Source organism: Passer domesticus, chromosome 19 (assembly GCF_036417665.1).
Source record: "Passer domesticus isolate bPasDom1 chromosome 19, bPasDom1.hap1, whole genome shotgun sequence".
In the NCBI taxonomy this organism is placed as follows: Eukaryota; Metazoa; Chordata; class Aves; order Passeriformes; family Passeridae; genus Passer; species Passer domesticus.
The window spans coordinates 6,585,287-6,607,207 of NC_087492.1; the positions used below are offsets into that span (position 1 = coordinate 6,585,287).

The window sequence follows — 21,921 nt, forward strand, 5'->3', positions numbered from 1 at the left end:
AAAGGAGGACTGTGGTTTAATCTGCCCATATTCCTTGAAGGAAAAACTTCAGAGAACATTGTCCAGGCTGCCTCCCAGAGCTTTTCTACTTTTGTGATCTCTCCTTTAAGTTTCTGTGCAGGAGCAGGACAGGCTCTGGCTCTGACAAATGTGACCTGTCCCACCGAGTTATTGTTGCTCGCTGTGGGGGATGAGCTTTTGCAGTCCTCTGGCTCCTGGTGACGTAGTGCAGGGTGCACACACACACCACAGTTGTGTCTTGGGGCTTCAAATGCCTTTATCTATGTCATGCATTGGTTTTTACAGTTTGCTATGAATCACTGATGCCTGCTGGGAACACATACCCGCTTCTGGTTATTTTTATTACAATGTTATAATGGGCACAAGGACACTTAAAAGTGGAACAACTGAGCATCTCTTGCTAGCCAGTGCTGTGCAACTCTCCTGGGACGCCTGAGAACACTGAGTTGTGCTGCTGAACTGTCTTACTGTAGTGAAAAGAAATTAATTCCAAGATAGTCAGTGTGCTGTGTAGTAACTCTGCTCATGTGAACGATGGAAGAGTAGCTAGAGCCCTGTATCAAGTCCTGGAATATGTGCTCAGAGCCCTTGCTAAGCTGCAGGGTTCCTCAGTGAGGGTGGATCAGTCATTTAGGTGTTCTGGGTATATTTCAGCTGTGGCACAGCTCTCCCTGTTACATGATTCCATGTCCTGGGATGTTCAGGAACTAGGCTGGAAAGTTTTGTGGCCGCCTTCTATCCCTTGGTCTGCTGGCTTTCTCACCAGCAGTAAATCAAGGGGCAGAGCATGAGATGAGTGTCAGGATCTCCTTCTGTTGAAAAACTGAGACATAGCTTGGAAAAACACCTGGACAGCAGGTGAAGGAAAAGGGATTAATGGCATGCTGGGTTATTACGCCATGCTGATGCTGCGTGGTAGTGCCAGGATGAGTACATTAAAAGATATAAGAAATACAATATGAGGGGGAAAGGGAACATACAAACCCCAAGTTTTAACTTGCTTGTCAACGGAGTGAAGGTTTCAGCTTTGAAAGTTGCAGTATTTGAAGGACAAATATTTTTGTTCTCAGATAGAAAAACAGGGAGCAAAGAAACCAGCCTGAGAACTGCTGGGCACTCAGCTCCTTTGATATGAGGGTTTAGTGTTGGGTGATTCCTTAAATGTTTGTTATGGGTCGTGAGCATGTTAGAAAAACATCAAGATGCTCAGAGAAAACTGTAAAGGGAATGACTGAAACACACAATACTCGATATGAAATACCAATATAATCTGGAGTTCTATTTGCTCTGGAGCTCTCAGAGTGGGCTTCATCACCTCCAGTTTAGAAGGTTAGAGACAAGAGAAGAGCTGATTTGTTCACAGCACACAGCCAGCAAATGGTAGAATTGGGACTAGAAACCAAATCTTTTTGCTCTTTACAGGAAGTAAACAAATAGGTTTGTGGTAGTTTCTTGTGGTAGTTTCAAAAGACATGGCTACAAGAGGACTTGAAATAACTGAACTAGGTTTTCTAACCCCATTGCACAGGCTTTGGGCAGGTCTTTGAATTCTGCTTTGTGCTTTAATTCTCCTGTGCTACTGCACACAAAGTGACAGTTACTTTTACAGGAAAATGTTAAGCCCAAACTCTGCCTTTGGGTACAGAAGGAAATTGCAGAGAAGAGAAGCCACTGTGTCCAGCTGATCGGGATAGTGGCCATGTGCCAGACATCATCTTTTGTGGTAATAATTCCTTCCCAATGGCAGCCTGAGCTATTTGCCTGTCATGATTTGTCTTTTTTGTGCTTGGGGAATGCTGGCTGACCTTTGTCTTTGATGTTGCTCAGCCCTTTCCTTGCAATAGGGCAGTTCAGGAGGCCATGACCACATCTGCTTTGGCTGGTTCTGTTATCAATTAATTTGTCCTGCCACATCAAAGAACAGAGATAAAGCTGTAGCATTTCCTTACCACAGATTTTTATCTTCACTCCCCAGTTCACCTCACAACACACGCACCTTCCACCTCCACAGCAAGCGGAGAGAGAGAGAGACAGACACAGAAAGAAGCTGAAATGATATCCTAATAGCCCCCCTCGAGTGCTGATGGCACCTGGGTCTCTGTGTGCTGAGCCTTACACCCACTTCCAATCTGGCCTGGCCACAGCCAGGCAGTTGCTTACTCCCCCAACAAGTTATTTGTTTTTCTCTCTAGACAAATCAGTGATGTTAGAATGACAAATAGCAGTTATAGCTTTGCACTTAGCTGAGTATAATTTCAGCCCATCAGTACCATCTGTCTCCTTTCTTGGGCTGCAGCTCCATTAAGTGACAGTCAGAGATCCTCAAGGACAAAGAGCCCAACTCACAGGGACAGATATCTGAGGGGTCAGAATCTGTGACTCTTTGCCCTCTGTGGTTTACTCCTAGAGTAAACGAAGGTGGGACATAGAACCTAACCCAGATTCAAACTTCCTGAGCTGTGCCATGCTGAGCCTCGATTCTCTTCGTCCAGGAATTCTGTGCTGAGATTGGTGCTAAACACCATCCAAACTTATCTGAAGACTTGCTGGGGTGGTGATGTTTTTTTGGCTTTGGGACAGCAGTCACGCTTATTTCTAGGAAATTTTGTGTTCATTTACTACAAGTCATAGATGACATAAGAAAATGCCTCTGCATAGTAGGTATTTAGTATTAATATTATTGATATTAATACTAAACTTTAGTATTAATAAAATAGCCTAATCTGTTTGTGATAATTTCACCTTGTAGAACTGCCTTGTTTCCCAAGGAGCAATTTGTCTTGTCTCAAGGCACTCACCAGGCAAAAAGATACTTAGTGAAGATTCCAATCTCTGTCAAATTTCAGGAGAAGACTGCTTCTATCCTGTTTAGGTCTTTCCCTGTCTCCAGAAGCATCCTCTTTTCTATTTATGACCTTTCAAAGTTCCTTGTTCCCATTCTCTATGAAGTTCAAACTTCTCTTCTTGTCTATACTGTCTATCAGTAATTTATCTGTCATCTCCTCTGTCTCTGCCTCCTGTTCACCACGTGCCCTGTGGAAACCTGGCCACAGAAAATAAAGTGAGGCATTTTAAAGAGTTTTTAGAATTACTGTAAGGTGGGTCTGTCACAGTGAAGTAAAAAGGCCAAAGTAAAGTACTGGGCTAGGAGCAGTAAGCCAAAAGGAAACACCAGTGAAAAGGATTTGTCTGCACAAATATAAAATAATTTGTTCAAAGTCTTTGGGCACTCTCCTTTTAAGAGCTCAATGCTTATTTAACCACACTGAAAAATGATCAGATTTGCAAAGCAGCTCAATTTGCTGAACACAGTCAGAGTGTTATGTGTGTATGAAAATATGGTCCTTCTGTCACCAGCCATGCTGGGGACTGGGTAGGACCAGCACCTAGGGATCTGTATTCCAGCTTTGGCCTCATGTCCTCAGACTTTCCTGATTTAGTCGTTTTCTTTACAGGCTTGCTTGCTTGTTACTTGCTTGTTTGCTTTCTTTCTTTTTCTTTTCTTTCTTTCTTTCTTTCTTTCTTTCTTTCTTTCTTTCTTTCTTTCTTTCTCTTTCTCTCTCATTTTCTTTTCTCTCTCCTTCTTTTCTTGTTTGTTATGTTTTCTGAGGACTGATTTGGTCAAATCCCAAAACAAGGGGAAAGTTTGGCTTTGGAACCATTTTACATATGCAATGAAAAAGCTCAGTCTTCCCCAGAGTGGCTGGGAATGTCCTTCTCTCTCATTGACTAAAGGCCCTGTGTACCTTGCAGGATCAGTTGCATTCAAAAACCTGTCCTTTCAAATTTGTTTAGGTAAAGTGCAGAGTGCAGATGATTCCCAGAATAGCTCTTCTGGCTTCATTTGGAATGACAGCAAAAACAAATCTGGACTTGGCTTTTCATCTCAATGGAAGGGCATACGAGAAGCAGTGAGAATGTGTCATTGTTCGTAAAGGACAACGTTACATGAGAGCGAGCACAGGAGAGAGGCAGGGAGAAAGAGATTTTTCCTCTCTGCTATATAAGGGCCATTTTGAGGTGTGTGAGGACAGCAGGGGTCAGCGAGTGCTGGAACTGACTCTGAACTTCTGGCTGAACAATCTCCTGGAACTAAACCCAAGAATACCTTTATCTTCAGCAACCTGCCGGGAGATGTTCCACAGCCAGCTTTCTCCACAAGAGCCAGGTTACAGTGTCTGTACATGACAGCAACTGAAGCAAAAGCTTTTGTCTTTTAAAACAGACTGGCTCTCACACAGCAGAGTAGACTCAAGCCTGATATTTAATATCAGACACTGTGCAAGAATTCCTTTGGAACACAAGAGCCATAAACCATGAGATTATTTGCCACATAAGAGGGAGATGGTGGGTGTAGGTGCAGGTCTTCACACACCATGGCTAATTAGAACAGGAACAGATGAGTCACAGGAATTAGAATTCCTTCAGTAAGGATCTGCTCTGCACTCTGGTCTGTTTTGCCTACCAGATACTACCTGAGCCACTTTCCACCATGAACCCAGTCTGTCTGGCAGACACTCCTTCAGCCTCACCTCTTCCCTGTCCTAGGAAGGGATGAAAGGCTGAGGTCTCCATTTGCCAGAAGGGTGCTTGCACTGAACTTCCACATCAATTGCCTGCATCCACAGTCAGTGTCAGAACCAGAAATAAAGTCCAGGAGTGCTGATTCTTAGTCCTCTCCCATCATCCACATTCTCCTGAGCTTGCTTTACCTGCATATCAGGGATTTTGTGGGCAACTACAGAGACAGAGAACAGATTGCACTCAAATGGGGTCTTCAATCACTCAACTTTTATCACTGAGAGACAGTAGCTTCCCTCCCTAGCTCCTTGAAAAGCTTTTAAAATAAACACAGGTACATTAGAACAACAGCCCTTCAAAAAGGGTCCCTTCCTCCCCCTTACCTTCCCTGCTCTCCTGTCATTAAGCAGAGCAGAGCCATCTTTACATGTGACATTTGGACACATTGACTTAAACTATTTACTTTAAGCTTTTCTTCCTCCCATTCAGGATCATTTTCATTCATTTTTCAAGTATTTCAAAATTTCTTCTGCCAAATCCCTAGATCAGGTGATTCAGAAAGAAGCAATGGGACTTGTGCCATTCTGATACAAGCACAACCCTGAAGCTTCCCTACTTTTCCCACAGCCCCCTTCTGTTTACTCCTTAACTCACTAATTATGCTGACAAGAAGAAAATACAGCAGGAGTCATAAAGGAAATATCACTTTTAAAGGCCAGTTTTATTTCTTTACCACAGATACTACCTTGCTGGTTAAACCATTGAGTGATTGTATTCTGGGCTTAGAGTCAGTGGGTCAGATTCTGGTTTGAATTTTATCAATAAAAACAACCACTCTAGGGCAACCTTTCATAAATATTCTTGTTTTCAAACCAGCATGCTCTGCTGCCTGAGGATGCCTTTTAAACCAAATCCTAACCCAGAATTACCACATTAATGTCAGTGGAACTGACAGGTGACAGAGTTCAGACTTTCCCTCACAAGGGTTCTCTCTCTCTCCCAGTGGAAAGCACTGAGCAGCTTTAACACAGCTCTCCTGACTTACACTCCCTGCTCAGCAGAAGCCTGGGAGCTTTGCTGGCTAGGTTGAAGATGCAGTAGCACGGATGTGTGTGTGAAGTGAGGATGTGCTGTGCTGCTGTGGATCCTGCAGTGGCAAGGACTGAACTAAGATCTACCCTCTCATCATGATCTTGGGCAAGGCATTCTCTCTATCAGACCCTTTTTTTTGTTGTTCCTCTCTCGTTCTTATCTGTCTTAATGGCAACAAGAATATTTTGGACATTTCCTCAAGTTCTGTATTAGCTCCACCCAAGGAAAATCTAAGTCACCTCTTTTCAGAATACACAAAGGGTGGTATAGAGGGAAAGATTTAGGGATGAAGGAACAGTTGGAGTGATGTCAAGTGATGTTCCCATTACAGAATGGTCACATCAGTTGTTGGGTAACTGGAACTGCAGTTTGTGGCACTCCTGGAACAGCAACTCACAATAAAGTTAAGGCTTTTTCTGTGCATATAGTTTGAATTAGGGGAAATGCTCAAAATATATAAACAGGAACTAGTCTTGCAGAGAAGATAAGCTTTGGAGTAAGGGGGCTGTCTCTGGCAATCTGTATTTAGTGTCTACTGCAGTGGGGACTAATCTCATGTTGGGCCTCTGGATCCTGGGCCTCTCTTAATGTGTGTACTGCTGTAATACACAGAGCTACTTCCTTCCATTGACTGTCTTTTTGTTGCATTGTTTTATGCAATTGACTCCCTTTTTCATCCAGAAGCCAAAAAGTGATTATTGGAGATTGCCAGCTCCAGACCTGAATTGTTTCATTCAGGAAGTTAATTAAAATCAACCCACCTCTTCAGAAAACCTTTTCAAATACAGTGTGGATGCTCCTTTCATCTCTGTGTTACTCTTTTTTTTTTCTTTTTTTTTTTTTAATCAGTACTCCTTAAATCATGGAAATAACTTGGCAAAGGAGCTGAATTACAAGAAAAATCAGTTAGGAACGTAGGTAAAGGCACATAATAGGTCTTTAGAGGAGAGGAATGAATTTAATTGAGTGAAAGCTCAGAAAACCCAAAAGTAAACTCAGGGTCATCAGCATGCTTCTTTCACTTATCCCTCAGTTGCACTTCATAGATCCAGGCTTCCTTTTGCTCTGCTGTTATCACACTTTCCTTTTGCTGTGATTTATTAACTGTGGAACTGTCAAATTATGAAACTGAGGTTCTAGAAATACTTATTAATGTTTGAGAAATTCATTTCACACTTGAATACTTTTTCTAACACTTACTAATGTCCCTCATTTTGGTCATGTGGGTCTGCAGGGCAAGAAAACAAGGTATCTTATTATATATTTAGCATGTGGAGATGAAGGATGAAAAAAAAATGTATTTTGAAACCCCCTCAAACATCTCAGCAGCCTCATGCATTTGGTCCTTGTGCTGCTGTATGTGGTGGCTGTGCACAAGCAGGGCAATGTCTGTACATTCAGTGACACCATTCCAGCTCTCTTTCAGTCACTATTAAGAAAGCACTTCTAATCCCCTCTGAGGAGCTCGAACATAAAATTCCTTTCATGCCAGTTTTGTCTTCCTCAATTTGGTGAACACTGACCTTCCCCCTGTGATTCCAGTGGAACTTGTAATTCAAAAGGCATTTCTGTTTATTATTACCCTGTTAGTGTACAAGAATCATCAGGGATGCCAGTATTGCTCAGGCAACAAGGTTACTCACTGAGCTCTCTGTTGCAGCTTTGTACTGCAAACAAAAATACAGAGGCCATAGATAAATTATGATTACTTTACTCACAATTTAATAAGAATAATGAGCCAAAACCAATCACTGAATAATTACTTGCCTCAAGATCCTTTGCCACTCTTATTTCCCACACAAGGTTTTCTGATGGAAATTCATTTAAAAACTAGAAACAAAGGCCACCAAAAATGTCAAGGTTTATGAATTTGCTCTTACAGGACTGGAACATTTCTACCTCTTGACACTCAGTTTTGAAATGTGTTATGTTACAACAGTATCAAATTTAACAGTTCTGACTGGTATAGTCTTACTTAAAAGGAGGTTTTCCTTCAAAATATAATTTTGCACAGAATACTGAGCTCTGTGTTTCCATCAGCATTAATGAAGTCAAGTTTTGTATTTAACCTAATCTGCTCAAAGTAGTCCTATTACTCTTCATACTTAGAGAGACATCATCTGATAGGAAATGGCTGCAATACCTCCAGCTTTCCTAAAATACTGACAGTTTCAACCGTTTCTTAAGAAATACTCACTGGGGACTGCAGCTCTAAACACACTTCTGTTTTAAAATGTGACCATCTTCCTTAGCTTAAATGGGGACTCCTCACAACTAAAGCAGTGGTGTTGCTGGCCACCCAAAGGCCGGCCAGAGAAAGGAGTGACCACCAGACATTTTTCTTTGAGATGCCTTTCCACAGTGCTTTTTCCCCTTTGCTACCTCACTGGTTCCACCTATGATTTGTAAATGACCATAACATCCTTTCCTCAGGCAAATATTTCATGCCAGCATTGGGAACATTGTTTTTTCAAAGGAAACTCCAGTAACATTTATAGTCTTTCACATTTGGTAAACTGCTCCTGATGAAAAGAGTGTGCAGCAGCAGCACCTTCTCCAATGCACAGATGTCCACTGCACTCTCAAATTATCAGACAATGATAAGAGGGAAAAAACCCCACCTTTTTGGCAGAAGTAACATGGAAAACATAATTAATTTTTTTTTACCTGCAATAAGAAGAGTGAATTCTGGTCTTGTTTAATCCAGCACAGCAGCTGACAATGGGGTGGGCTGGAGTGTTTGCTCTGCTGTCTCTTCTGTTTAAGCTGAGGACAAGAAAAAACATTAATGCAACAGTGAGTCCTTGCTGGGACCTGACCCTGATTGCAGCTCTGCCCCACGCATCTGCAGGCCCCTCAGTGCCCATGTTTTCAAACCTGACAATATGCTAAGGCTTAATTTTGGTATGTAGGAAAATGCTCATGTGTGAGGGTAACCCCTCTCTAAATTCTGTACACACAAATGCAGCAGCTCTTTCATATCAGTGTGTTGTTCATTTCAAAGTTGGTCTTTCAGCACCTCTCCTCTTTCTCTTTCTTTGCTACTGCCCTTTAAATTTTGTGTCTGTAGACTTGAAAACTTGTTCTATGTGCAAGAGCCTCAGTTACATCAGCTAAAACTACAGTTTCTTCCTTAAGCTGTACACACTGGTCAATATTCACTTCGCAGAATATTCTGCTTTTGATAAATGCAACTTAATTTTTGTGTTTTGAACACAAGTTTTGAAATATTATCTCCACGGACATTTTAAAATTTGACAGGTCTGTTCTACAAATCATTTATTTGTTTTAATGTTTTTAGCATCCCTGAATCTAAAACATTTCATAGATACGTTCCCCTGACCATTTCACTAATAATGATTTAGCTCATAATTAATGTTCCCTTTCACAGAACCAGAAACTGAGATGCAGGCATCTGAGAGAAGTGCTATTGTTTTTAGAAGCATAATTGGATTCTTATTTCTAGAACTCACCTTGCTGAGGGCTCAGCTCTTCTAAAAAAAGCTGTCTACAAGGGTCAGAAAGAAATTATTAAATTGCCTGACACCTATTAATCTACTCCTCTTTTAGGTCCATAGCCGTGAACTGAGCTCATTGAAATAAAATCTCTCGTACTTGTGAGATCATGTGTTAGAAAATCAGTCCTGGTGTGCCCAAAGAGTTGGCCCCACATTACATTATTTCCTTATACAAACAGTAACAAAATACTTTCCCCCCCATCCACTGTATTTTATTTTAGGGAAATGCAACAGGAAAGAACAAAAGTAAAATTCCCATTTGTGAAAGCACAGCATGTGCAACTTCACTGTAACAGGCAGCAAAAGGTCTAAGAGCAAAAAAAGGACTACTGAGACCTGCACACAGAGAGTTGCTCATAAATTAGCTCAGAAAACCAAAGGTAGAGCACTGCATGCTAGAGAAGGCTTGAAGCACAAAATATTTTGAAAGCCCTTTAGCAATATTAAAATTCTGCTCAGAAACAACTATTATAATATGATTTTTCCCTCTCCTTGCTTGTGAATCAATTGTGCAGCCATTGTCTTTGTTAAAATTTTTCAAAACTCTAAAAAAAATGGATTTAGTTCCCACCCTGGAAAAAATGAAGGGAAGTGCTTAATGCATTGGTGTTGAGGCACAAAATGCATTTGTTGTGCTGCTGAATGTAACTCGATCTGAACCAAGGCAGGAGAATGAACACTTTGCAGCCCCTGATGGATTTCAGATTTATTAGACACTGGAATGTTTTTTTTCCCCCTTGTCTATAAGAACATGGTGTGTAAGATGATAAAGGGCAGGAATAAAGGGAGCAGACATTGTAGCCCTTAAAATTAAAAGAACTGTTTCTAGATTTTGAAAGTGTCAATGTATGAAAAAGCAGCCTAAATAGAAGTGTTGCATTATTCAGTACGCTTTCCTCTTGGAAAGAAAAACATTCTGCAACCACTGACAAAGCTATGGACGTGTGACTAATACTACTTTTATTTTCCTATATGGAGAAAAACCCCATCACAAAGCCTAAATGGAATATTTATGCTGTAAGATAATACACTCCTACCTGTAAATTATGAGTGCAAGTTGTAATAATTCATCCTTAGTTTCATTACTCATGCACTATGGATCTTTCAAGATTAGGGATGGATTTGTTATGCCACTACATTCCAGTATATGTTTTCCCTTTTTAACCCTCTCTCTCTTCTCTAGCACACACATCCTGTACAGTAGGAGCAAATTTCTTTGCACCAACACATACAGACTGTCTGAGCTACACAGAACTGGCATCCCTTTCAAAGGACATATTAATGATCCATTTTATGATGTTAACCAGGCTGAAAAAAAATTAGCTCAGGGCAGAGGGATATAATTTCAAATAAATTTGGAGGAAAGTTTCCTATTCAGAGAAGAGCTCCAAGGTGTAACATTAATAAAATGCTGTTGCAGTCTAATGTTACAGGATAGTTCTCTTGAGCTTCCAGGATGGGAACCACAGTGGTCTGCTTGTCGTAGCAGGAGTTCTGTTCCAGTGTCTATGCATTGCTTTATAAAAGGGAATAGCAAAACTCTGGAATGAATTGCTTCAAAGATTAGAATTCCCATGAAAATATAAACAACAAAACTATTCACTGAAAGTGAAGTTATGTTTAATATATAAGCAGAGGAATAAACAAGTTCTGCTCTTCTATTTTTGCCTGTGTATTTTAAGTGTCTGAAAGTGATGTACATCTGACAGAGATGACAGGGCCAAGGAGACAGTTTGGGCCAGTGTTCCAAGCACTGGCACTCCAGGCTCTGCTGGGGTCTGCTCCTTAGTTATTGTGTAATCTTGGCTGAGTCATTTAAATTCTTCATGCTCTGATTTCACCAGTCTGTAAAATAGGTGTAATCCTCCCCCATTTACCTCAAAGAGCAAAAATATCTATAAAACATCTTAGATGGCATGATATGTTCAGGCAAATTTCACTTCAGTAAAACATTCTCTTTATGAGCTGTATTTGACCACAGATCTTTTTGTCCTGCAAATCTCTGCCCCCAGACACACACATTCACAGCCATGTCAGTGTGGCTTGAAAGATGAGAAGATCATGCCTTTACTGTGAAATCAAAACCATCATTCTGCTGCTAAGGCTGCAGAAATTGTATTAACTTTAAGTCTTTTCAAAGACCAGATCTTGCTTGTCTTAATCAAGTGAGAAGTCCCAGTAAAAATCAGTAGGGTACTTCAAGCCATTAAGGAAAGCAGGATCTGGCCTCTTGTAGAGCATTGAGGTAAACCAGACACACTAGTGCAGTTTGCATTGGACAGTTCTCAATTAGAATGTCAAGATTTATAGTGTATTTTATCCGGTTTTCATTCTCCTCTGTTCAGTTTAACTTTTGACCTATGGTTATTGGCAGAAGAGGGCTTGTCCCAGAGGGCCATTAGTCCCTTCCAAAGAGGCCTTCTAAGAAGTGTCAAAAAAGAGGGTGGGAAACAGGTCTCTTTGTAACAGGACTCCTCCTCTGAAATGCCCACTATCCATGGGACAGTCAGTATACAAGAATATAGAAGATCCCACTGGATTTTCTGCACTAAGTAAAGGTCTTGCATTTTTCCTTTTCTCTCCTGTCCTGCCAAAAGATCAGATGGAAACAAGTCCTGTAGAAAGAGTAAAAATTATTTTTTTCCAAAATTTGCATAGAGCCAGAGTAAAAGAAAATTGAGGTTATAAATACAGGGAACATATACTGATATATAAGAGATATAGTAAGGTGTGGCATCCAGGGGTTCTCCAGGGGCTGGAGTTCATAAAGCTCTCAGCCAACATGGGACACAGCATCCTTACCAATATATGATAGAAGAGCATGAGTTGCAGATACATCCTTGAATTTGAATCTAAAAAAAAAAAGGTATGAGGATAAATAGATTTACCCAGGCTGGATAAGCTCTGCTCAATGCATTCCCTTCAAAAAGGGAGATGAGAGCTATGCTGAAGGGGAGTCTGCTGTCTGCTGGTGTGTAACTGGAACTGTTTCTCAAGGCAAAACCTTTCCACTGATAAAAATATCAAACAGAATCAATGATCTTGATGTAGGACTGTGCTGGTGATACAAAATAAGGACAGTGCTGTAAATGTGGAGGGCCACAGTACTCCAGGGGAAAATTCATATAGTCGTGGGCATTCCAGAATTTGGAATGAAATGTAATAGGATTCAAGTCGGGCTGCGTGGTTGGAGATTAATAACAACAATGCTCCGTGGTGAGCAAGATGCTCCTCGATAAAGATGTCCTACAACAGGGAGGTTCTCCAAGGGCCTTCCCATGGACACAGGGGGACAAAAATAACCCAGCTCGCTTTAGGATAGAGCCAGCATCATTTGCAAAAGGATTATATAATGTAGTTGCCTCTAACAACAGAGGACTAGTCTGATGAACCAGAAGGCCCCTTCCAGTCCTATTGTTCCTGCTATTCCCAAAGTTAAATTAACACCAACCTTGCCTGGCAACATTGTCCCTGTGCCTGTGGAGAGGGAGTTTGCCCTGGGGCTCCTGGGACAAGATTTCTCTGTAAATGGGAATTGAAAACCCTGTAAATGGGAACCAGAAGAGGTGCTAGGTTTGTAATTTAAAAAACCCAATAAAAACAACGTAATGGAACTAAATCCTCCTGCTTAGTGGCACAGAAAGGCCTGTGAGGACACAAAACCAGCATTAAATCCCCCTCAGAGCAGCTCATGGCTGACGACACAACACCAGTCCCCTCACAGAGCACCGGCTGTCCTCTGACAGCCTGAAGCCATTGGGGCAGAAACACCAAGTTTGGGAAAATTACTTTTTTCTAGACAGCAGGAATTGAGTCAGGGTTTCCCACCTTTTTCCTCCAGGCCAGCCTTCTCACAGCCATCCTGTCTTGTCGGGATGTCAGGGTCTCCCATACCCCAACAAATCCCTGGCCTGGGAGCAATCTCTCCCACATATATCATATATATATAATATATGTATATATATATATTTTTTTTTTACCTATAATGTGTGTGACATGAGGTGAAATTCAGCTAGGCAGGGCTGCTGGGAGGCTGTGAAGGGCAGGGCCCCTGCCTGGCACCACCACTGTTGAGGGAAGGAGGCGCAGCCCCAGAGTGTGGCTGAGGCCTGGCCGCCGCCGTGAGGGCACCGCTGCCACCTCAGGGGAGCAAAGCTGGGTTAAAACGATACCAAAATGGGGTAACACAGCCCAAGGTCTGTGGGGTAGTGGCACTGCCTCTGAGTCTCTCTTCAGAGCATGATTTTACGTGTAGAGCTGCTCAAGCTGAGTAACAAAATGGAGGGAAAGCTGTTTGCCTGAGAGCCGGCAGAACCATCGGAGCACACAGCCCAGACCAAGGAAGGTGGGTGAAGTAACAGCAATTTAAAAGGTGTGGGAAGAGAAATTCCCCTTCCCTAACTTCCCAGCCCTGTGTAGCTGAGGAGAGGCACTTGGTCTGGCAGGACTCTGCCCTGCCAAGGGTGAATGTCAGCACCTCACTTTTAGGAATGCCCCTTGTGCTGCCTTGTCACTGTCACTGCTCCAGAAGGTGGGTCTGCAAGGTGGTGGTGGTGTTTTAGCCTATGGATATATTTTCCTGGAGAACCTTCAGAATCAAATCGGGAGCCTTCAGAAATGATCAGCTGGCATCTGGGCTCCAGGGCAGTGCCTGGCATTCATCAGCTGGCACAGGCTCAGGCTGTGGGGCAGGAGGCAGGAGCAGGGTGGGGATGGATATCCCCCTCTCTTTTCTCTCTCCATCTTCTCTCATCTCCAGAACAGCAACAGCAGCTTGGGAAGGGGCTGTTGCAAAGACACACGTGTCTGCCAGGTGACATGTCCTTGGATGGGAGCTGCAGGGGGATAAACTGAGGACATTTTCCTCCTGGGAGCAGCAGCCCCAGCCACCAGAAGGTGCCAGCCCCCAGCTTTCTGTTGAAAATCCCAGTGTGGTTCAGCAATGCCCCAGTTTGCTCACGAGACACAGAGCAGAGCCCACCTACTCATTCCTCTGCACAGCCATCCAGCGATAATGACTTTCAGTCAATGGCGTAGCTTGGAACAGATGCCTGGAGGTGAAAGGATCTGTATTCCATTACTAGCCCCTTCAACTAGCCAGGGTCCCCCAGGTTAAATATTTTTAGCAACAGCTTGTTTACATGTCAAACTTGTCAATGAGCTTCTGGGGCACTGCTGCCACAAAGCTGTGTTGGTGGCAGCCCGTAAGCTTTCTCTATGCATGGAGATAATGCCTTCTAAAGGGCTTGTCAGATATTTTCTTCCTACTGTGTCACAGGAGCAAGACTAATTTCAAAGAAATGCTCTTTATTTCTACTTAAAACTGCTAAAGAAAATATCCAGCACTGTCTTTTTTCTTGTCATCTGTTCGACAAGTGTCTCATAAAACAAATTGAGAGGTTTAAATCTCTGAGACAAAAATCAATAAGAGGATAAGTAAAGAATAGGAGGAAGTCAGCAGGCTGAGATTTATTTCATTGGAAATGTTTTTTCAATGGATTTACTAATAAATCTAAAGTGGCTGGTGCAGCTGCCTTTGATATGCAGTATCTCCTTTACTTAGATGGAAGCTGCACATGAAAAGGAGCTTTGAATACTGATTTTTACAAGGGTGTAAATCAGTAAAGCCCCACACGTTACATGTACCACCAGCATCTGCTTCAGGTAGACATTAAGAAAAAGGATTTGCTTTTGTGCCAGAGTTTTCCTCTGTAGCTTTGCCATTTCTTGTTTAATATATTGCAATATTTGTGATCAGGTCCTTGCTAGGCTGGACACCGAATAACTCAATGTAATAAAATCATCTCTATCCCAAAGAGTTGATGGAGTTTCAAGGGTAGGAAATGGCATTGAAATAACAAATCTGGGCTGACCACAAGTGAAATCACAGGGAATGAAGTTTGTGATGGTGGAACTGAGCTGTGATATCTCTTGAAAATCTGCTCCAGTGAGTACTTCCCTTGTGGTGATGGGAAACTGGGAAAAATTTAAATTAAATGAATGATTTGAAACACGCAGATAAAGAAAATGAAATAAACTCTTGAAGCAGTCCAGAGCAGGTCAGCCTGGATTGCCTACCAGTCATAACAGGGTTCCAGGAAGAAGGGATGTTCTCCTGGGTGACGACAATAATGGTTGTCACTGAAATGCTGGCACTTTGATGTGGACAGGAAGCAATGGAAGAGAATGCACCCCAGTCCTGAATGCCTTCCCTCCCTGCTGCACATTGGCCCTGAGTGTGAGCTTTTCCAAAAGCCCCGTGGATGAAGAGGAAGCTATAACGAGCTCCTTGTTGAGTAATAGGAGTGGTTTGCTCCAGTTGGCACACATGACAGATGGCTGTGGGTAGGGAGCGAGTTGCTGGGGTCTGTGTATGTGCATATGTGCTAGGAGGGGTTCCAGGATGGTTCCATGGCTCACTATTCTATTTCAAATTAAACAAATAGTCCTGGATGCTTTTACAATGTCAGATGGGAAATCAGCCAGAAACTAGCTGATATCTTATTGTTCCTTGTTCTTCAATCGATTCTGCATTTTTCAAAGGATTTCTCTGCACAGAACATGTATCAGAACATGGTTAAGCTACGTTGTTCCAGTTCACAAATTTGATGTTAGGAAGAAATGTTGGAAGAGAGAGTAAATCAACAGAAATGGCCATTTTCATCCCCTTATATGGCTTTTCTCAAGTCAACATGAGAAACATTTCACAGCTAACTGTGAAAACTGGCACCTCATTACCTACTTTATTATTTCTTATGACTTATTAAGGGTTATTATCATTGTTCATTATCCTTTTTGATAGTGCCTACCCTGGCTATCGTATCGTGTTATTACTGGGTAGTAGCAGCAAACTCTTACATTTAGGTCACTTTAACAGCTTGTATTTAAAGATTCCCATGGATATTAGTCTGAAGGGTGCAACCAGTGCTGTGATTTGCACAAGGTTCTGAAAATGGAAGCGGGGAAAATGTGGAATGAAATCTGTGTGTGGTTATATGCTAAATGACTGTGTCATGGAGCCATACGCACTGGGGGGGTTGAACTGAAGTTGCATGACCTACCTAAAATCTGTAATTTCCATAACTTTTGAGTGCCCTGCATTGCATCAACACAGTGGTTTTAATGCAGATATGTTTATATACATCATAGAAAAATCACACACATGTTATTGGGAAAAGTCAGACAACCTTCATAGTAGACAGTGCTGCCACTGTTTTCCATAACACACCTTCATAGTTGAAATTGGGATAATATATTCCCTATGTCACAGAACTTTAAGGATATATTATATATTTACAGATGGGTTTCACCATGAGTTCACCATTTTAAATGTCATAAAGTGATGGCCATATTTCATACAATCTCTAATTCCATACCACACATGCAAAGAGGGCAGAACAGTTCTCCAAAGCAGGCAAGTGTGATCTCCATCTCCTTGAGGAGGATGAGGAGAATTGACAAAATCCATCTTGTGAGCCAGCAGCGCAGCTAGAATCAGAACCAAGGTTTCAGTGTCAGTTTTGTCAAAACCTGCCCAGCGGTGTGTCATGGTGGGACTGGCCAGACCTCCTCCCAAGCCAGGAGCAGAACCCTTTACGTTTTGGCAGTTTGCACACATGGATTTGTTTCTCAGATTCTCCATGATGCCTGCAGAGGGAAAAGGCTGCACTCCATGCTCCACACCTCACCACATCATCTCCACGTCATGATGCCCTGTCTGGGTCTGCATTCAAAATCTACCATCCATGACCTGATCCTGTTCGATCTCTTGCAAGATCAAAGTCTGGGGAACTTGAAAGACACACAGTGACAGGATTTATCCTCAGGGGAGCACGATGGCTTCTGAAATTGCCTTCTCCCCTGGATGCCACACACTGTCCCCCTGCCCAGAGGATGGAAATACTGATTTTGTTTCTGATCTGGCTTGTGTAAATATATGTGGGAGAATAGCAAATGTCATTGCACAAGGACACAAAGCAAGAAGTTGAAGGGAAGAGGGGATATTAACTCTTCCGTTCTTTTAGATTTCCAGGCTGCAGGATAATCCTACAAAATTAAATAATATGATCAGGATTTCCCCCTTTCCTCTTGACCTGACTTTTAAGCTAGGGCTAAGAATTGCAGCACATTTCTTTTCCCAAAGCAAAACACGATCCTGGATAAAAGTAAGTTTAGTTGAGAGAAAAAAAGTAAAACAAAAATAGATCTTTTCCATAAACAAAGCTGCTTTCCATTTTGCTAACATAAACAGGCAGATGCATTAAGAGATCATGCCACCCAGGCCCTGGAAAAAGAAGCAAGGAAATATATTTCTGAGTATTTTTCTGAAGGTACAAGGATGGCTGAGCCTAAGGAAAACTGAGCAGGAGGATGAAGCTTTGTAGACAGGGAAGCTTTACAGTTTCACCTGAGACTCAGGAGAGCTACACTTCCACAGATTAGGCTAAATGCAGCATTATCTCCTTCCCAAATGAAATCTCTACCTTTTACAGGCACCTGTGCACTTGTCATGCTCCATATTCACACTAAAATATAGGGTGTTGCAGCAGTCTCTATGGTCGTGCAAACAGAAATTCAGGTCTCTGGGTATGAAACTGGGCAAGTAGTGGCAAAAAAAGCCTTTCAGAAATGCAAGTCTCTCCTTTGCAGACTGAGGGGCTACCATAGGTGTTCTCTGTGTGAATGAAACCCCCCTCCCCAGGGACCAGAAACAAGGGGATGAAGCAAGAAAAATAAGAAATGAGTAGTGTCCTAATTATGGGCTGTTTTTTCTCACAACCAAGTTGAAATCAGGCAGCTGGGATGGACCCTATTACGTTGGAGCCCACATCTTTTACTCTTCTCTCTCTCTTGAAGAGAAATTGGTGAGAAATTCATCCACCTCAACTGAAAGATCCACCTTCTACTTAAGCCATCAAAATAATTTTTGTGTAATTGTCCGAAGATCCCACTCTCTAGATATCTACAGTCTGGAGGCATCTGTATTTAAGTGATGCTTTGCAATAAATCACACCCAGGAGATGTTGCAGCCTTCTGATAGGGCTGGGTTGTGATACATTTCATGTGCTTCAGAGCACAGCTCTTCCCTGGGTCCTTACAGATCCCCTTTTGTTGTGCTTGCTTGTTCTAAAATCTCAGATTCTCTTTTGCAAAGCAATCTGCTAATATCAATCTCCCAACCAGACACTGCAGGGCAAATTCTGCCTTCAGGCCTCCTGCATTTGATTAAAAGCCGGGTGTGTAAAGCTCTTCCAGGGCTTGGTACCATTTCTGATTCAGATCAATTTAACAGACAATGAATAGACCCAGTGCAAAAATGGTTTCTTCTGCTTTGGCTGTTACCAGAAAGGAAGATTTGGTGTTTACTTTCAATATTTGGATTCAGCCTAAACATATGTCCAATGACTCAAATGCTACTTCTTCAAACTGTCTCTTTGGAAAACTACCTTCAGGATCTCAATAGAATAGAGTTATTTCTGTGTTTTCTTGCTTCCTCTTGGGTCACAAATGCATCAAGAAGGGCCTTCTGCAGAAGACTTTGCCCCTCAGTACAGGAAGTTCCAGTCTGTGTGCAAATGAAAAATATTCTAGACAACATTCCATATCTAGGTTGTTTTGTTTCTTGTCCCCCATGTCCCCCCCAGTCTGAGAAGAGGATCTGGTTCTTGCATGAAGTATCTTTGGAGTAGTAGTTTCTCTGATTGATTTTTGGTAATTTTTAGGCACATCTACGGCTTGTCCCAAAATTAAGTGCATGGAAAGAACTAGTTTAGATTATTTTATCCTTTCTGCCACTTTTTGCTCCTTTACCCCCCTATTCCTTTATCCTTCCCTGTTCCTCCACAGCTGCCATTAAGAACAAGTCAGTGACTCACAAAGGCACATTTTCACTCATTCACTACATCACAGCCCTCCACGCTCACCCACTCCAGGGTTCCGTGACGCTTGATCTCTGCCACCAGGAGCATCCAATTCTGCGGCCAGCGCTAAGGCCAAAGGGAACTCTACAAACCAGTTATTCTCTGTTTCCCCCAGGAACAAAACTGTGCCGATGTTACTGCCCTCTAAAGATGTGTGGATCAGCATTAAAGTGCTGACCTGTTCAACACTTCTGGCACCCTTTGAACCGGGGAGCTTTGAAGCCAAGGCTGTAACGAACTCGTGTATAATAAGCTGCTGCCCCATGCCAGGCAAGGCAGAGGTATCAGGGACTGATGGAAGCTTTTGAAGGCACAAAATGCTATTAAAAACTGTGAGGGACTAGAGAAAAAGAGACAGTGAAAAACAAATCTCCCTTCCATGCAGCGATACGTCTAACTTTGGCAAGTTGGAACTAGGGTCACTAAAGCAGATTTAAAGATTGAAAATTTTGGGGTGGCTGGCTTAGGTTTTGGCTTTTCAGCTCCTGTTGAAACTGGGGCTTTACTGGGAGACAGTTCAGTTCAGGGCTTTCCTTACCTTTCTGCACCAGTAAGTTGTTGGGGAAGGGAGAACCAGTCTGCATAGCAATAATTATTATCAATTGTATTGTGCTTTTTATCTTCAAAGTGCTTTACAGACACAAACTAATTATTCCTCTGCAACACCCCTGTGAAGAAGATGGTAAGTATCATTATCTCTGTTTTACCAATGGGGAGACTGAGCCAGAGCATTTAAGTGATTAGCCTGGGGCCACAGGGGCAGTTAGTGTCAGGGCTGGGAATGCAGGAGTGTCTCTGCTCCCAGTCAGCACCAGGCAACATATCTCTTTAGTAGGAACAAAAGGGAACCTTTCTCCAGACTTGGAACCTAAAAGAAGCTCATTTTTTTTTGGCAAGGGATTATAAACTCTTTCTTTAAAATGTAATCATAATTGGAAAAAAGACTGTGGAGTAAGGGCACTGAAGAGGGTTGAAAGCCAGCTTTATGTCTGCTTTATAGGTAATCCTAGAATCTGGAAATTTGGGAAAATTCCTGGAAAATTTATGCAGGGGATGTAGAGTTCTATTTCGGGGGGGTGGGGGGGGAAGTGACATATTTGAAATTTCCCATGGAAGGAAAAGTAAATTATAATATTTTTTAAATATCAAAATGTTTCATTACAGACGTTTTCAAAATGAAACTGAACCTGAAAGTCTGTGCTCTGAAGTTCTCAGTTCAGACATGGCTTGAGGGCTTTTAAATTCCTCCATGCCTATGGGCTCTCAGTGAGGTTCTCAGGGCTTCCACAGGAATGTTACAGCTGAGCCCTGCAGTGCCTCCATTCCACCCCGTGAAAAAATCAGACTTTTAAAAAACCATCAATATCTTGGCACTATTTGCACTGGAACAGAAAAGGAGCAGGAATGGTTGGAGGTCCAGGTGGGAAGCACCCTGTCCCATTCTAGAGCTGTGACCCTGAGGCACAATCCATCACAGGGACGAGTTAAGGATTAGGGACACTGGGAAGGAAGGACACACTCAGAACTCCCTTTTCCAGGAGATTTCCTTTGGTCTTAGGAACTGTAGAGCAATCACAAACCTCAGGCTCTGCCTATGGAGGAGCTGAGTTTTGAGGGCAGGAGAGTAGGAATAAAAGGCATCCTTTTACACTGAGCTTTACATTTTGGTTTGGAATCAAGAGCTAATGGTCAACCCAAGACCTTTTTGCACATCTCATCTCACAGTACCTAAGAGGGGCTAGAACCTGGAAAAATGATAATACCCAACACGGATTCAAGGCAATGCTTTTCACACAGCCCCAATTCCTTTTCAATCTGAAACACTGAGCCAGATCCTCAAACACTCACAAGCTGCCATGAGGGCTGGATCTTCTAAAGAGCTCTGTAGCCCACCAGCTTGGCACTGCTTTAAATCTAGGTAGTGATTTTGGTGCCTAAATGGGAGCTGAGCCCTTTTGCAAACCTGCTTCTGATCGTGCATGCTGAGCTGCTCTGCAAATCCTGGCTATCATTGCTCTGCATTCTTCTGCTTCCTGGTTGAGAGCTGTGCTGGGAGCAAAACTATCAAAGCACCACAAGGAAACCACTCCTGCTATAATCAGGAAGCATAAAAAATCTCAGGAACCAAACTGTTCAGCCTCTATTACTATTTGGGCAATGGCTGTACCTCTGGTACTTCTTTATCCTTACATATATCAAGGCTGTGCGATGGCAGGTACTATAAAACCTTCTAAAATAGAGACAATCCCAGCACTGAATAGTTTATAATCAAAATAGAAGATGAGGCAGAAAGTGTGTGCAACAGATGGACAGATCTGGCATAAGGAATCCACAGGGTAAGTGTTCTAGTGAGTGCCTCCAGTTTGCAGAGCAGAAAAGAGCAGTCAAGGATAAGCTTTGCTGCTTACCTTACCTGACCCCTAAACCTTTTGAGATTTACCCACAACAATTAATTATTCCTTTGACTGGCCAAGATGATTCACAGCTGCTCATGCCATCCCAAAGCTCAAGATCTAAGTAAATGTATTGAAATTAGTGGTGGCTTCGTTCCAGGAAACTTGCATTTAGTTTTGATTCAAAGAAGCTCCGCACCCTTCCCACCTCTTGTTTCTTCCCTCTTCCAGCCCTCAGCAAATGTGGAGCTCTACAGCTTCGATCTAATAGTGGTTGAGACTCAGGAATGGGAGTCATGAGATCTGAGTCCTATTCCTGTCTCTAATACAGGGCGGTTTTCAGTGAGTCACTTCCCCTCTGTCTTACTCAATATCCTTGTTTGTAAATGGGGTTAACAATACTGACCCATCTCATGGAAAAGTTGTGAGTTCATTAATATCTGTGAGCATTGCAGT

The 21,921-nt window shown here is 42.4% G+C and overlaps 2 protein-coding genes across 19 annotated transcripts in view; one reads left to right on the forward strand and one right to left on the reverse strand.

Annotated features, from left to right (window-relative positions):
* Window positions 1-13,124, reverse strand: part of CUX1 (cut like homeobox 1) — a 307,940-nt gene extending 294,816 nt beyond the window's left edge. For 6 of the 8 annotated variants that reach the window (XM_064394617.1, XM_064394620.1, XM_064394612.1 and 3 more), the window contains exons 1-2: window positions 12,981-13,124; window positions 8,302-8,400 (exon numbers count right to left, since the gene is read on the reverse strand). In XM_064394617.1, the coding sequence (XP_064250687.1) occupies window positions 8,302-8,400; window positions 12,981-13,085 (204 nt within the window). In that variant the 5' untranslated portion in view covers window positions 13,086-13,124. Of the gene's footprint in view, window positions 1-8,301; window positions 8,401-12,603; window positions 12,634-12,980 lie in introns of those variants that run through there. The other 2 variants (XM_064394621.1, XM_064394613.1) reach the window with 2 other exon arrangements.
* Window positions 13,125-13,176: 52 nt separating this feature from the next.
* Window positions 13,177-21,921, forward strand: part of MYL10 (myosin light chain 10) — a 92,247-nt gene continuing 83,502 nt past the window's right edge. For 6 of the 11 annotated variants that reach the window (XM_064394632.1, XM_064394634.1, XM_064394633.1 and 3 more), the window contains exon 1: window positions 13,177-13,497. The gene's annotated coding sequence lies outside the window, so the exon portion shown is untranslated. The remainder of the gene's footprint in view (window positions 13,498-21,921) is intronic. The other 5 variants (XM_064394629.1, XM_064394627.1, XM_064394630.1 and 2 more) reach the window with 2 other exon arrangements.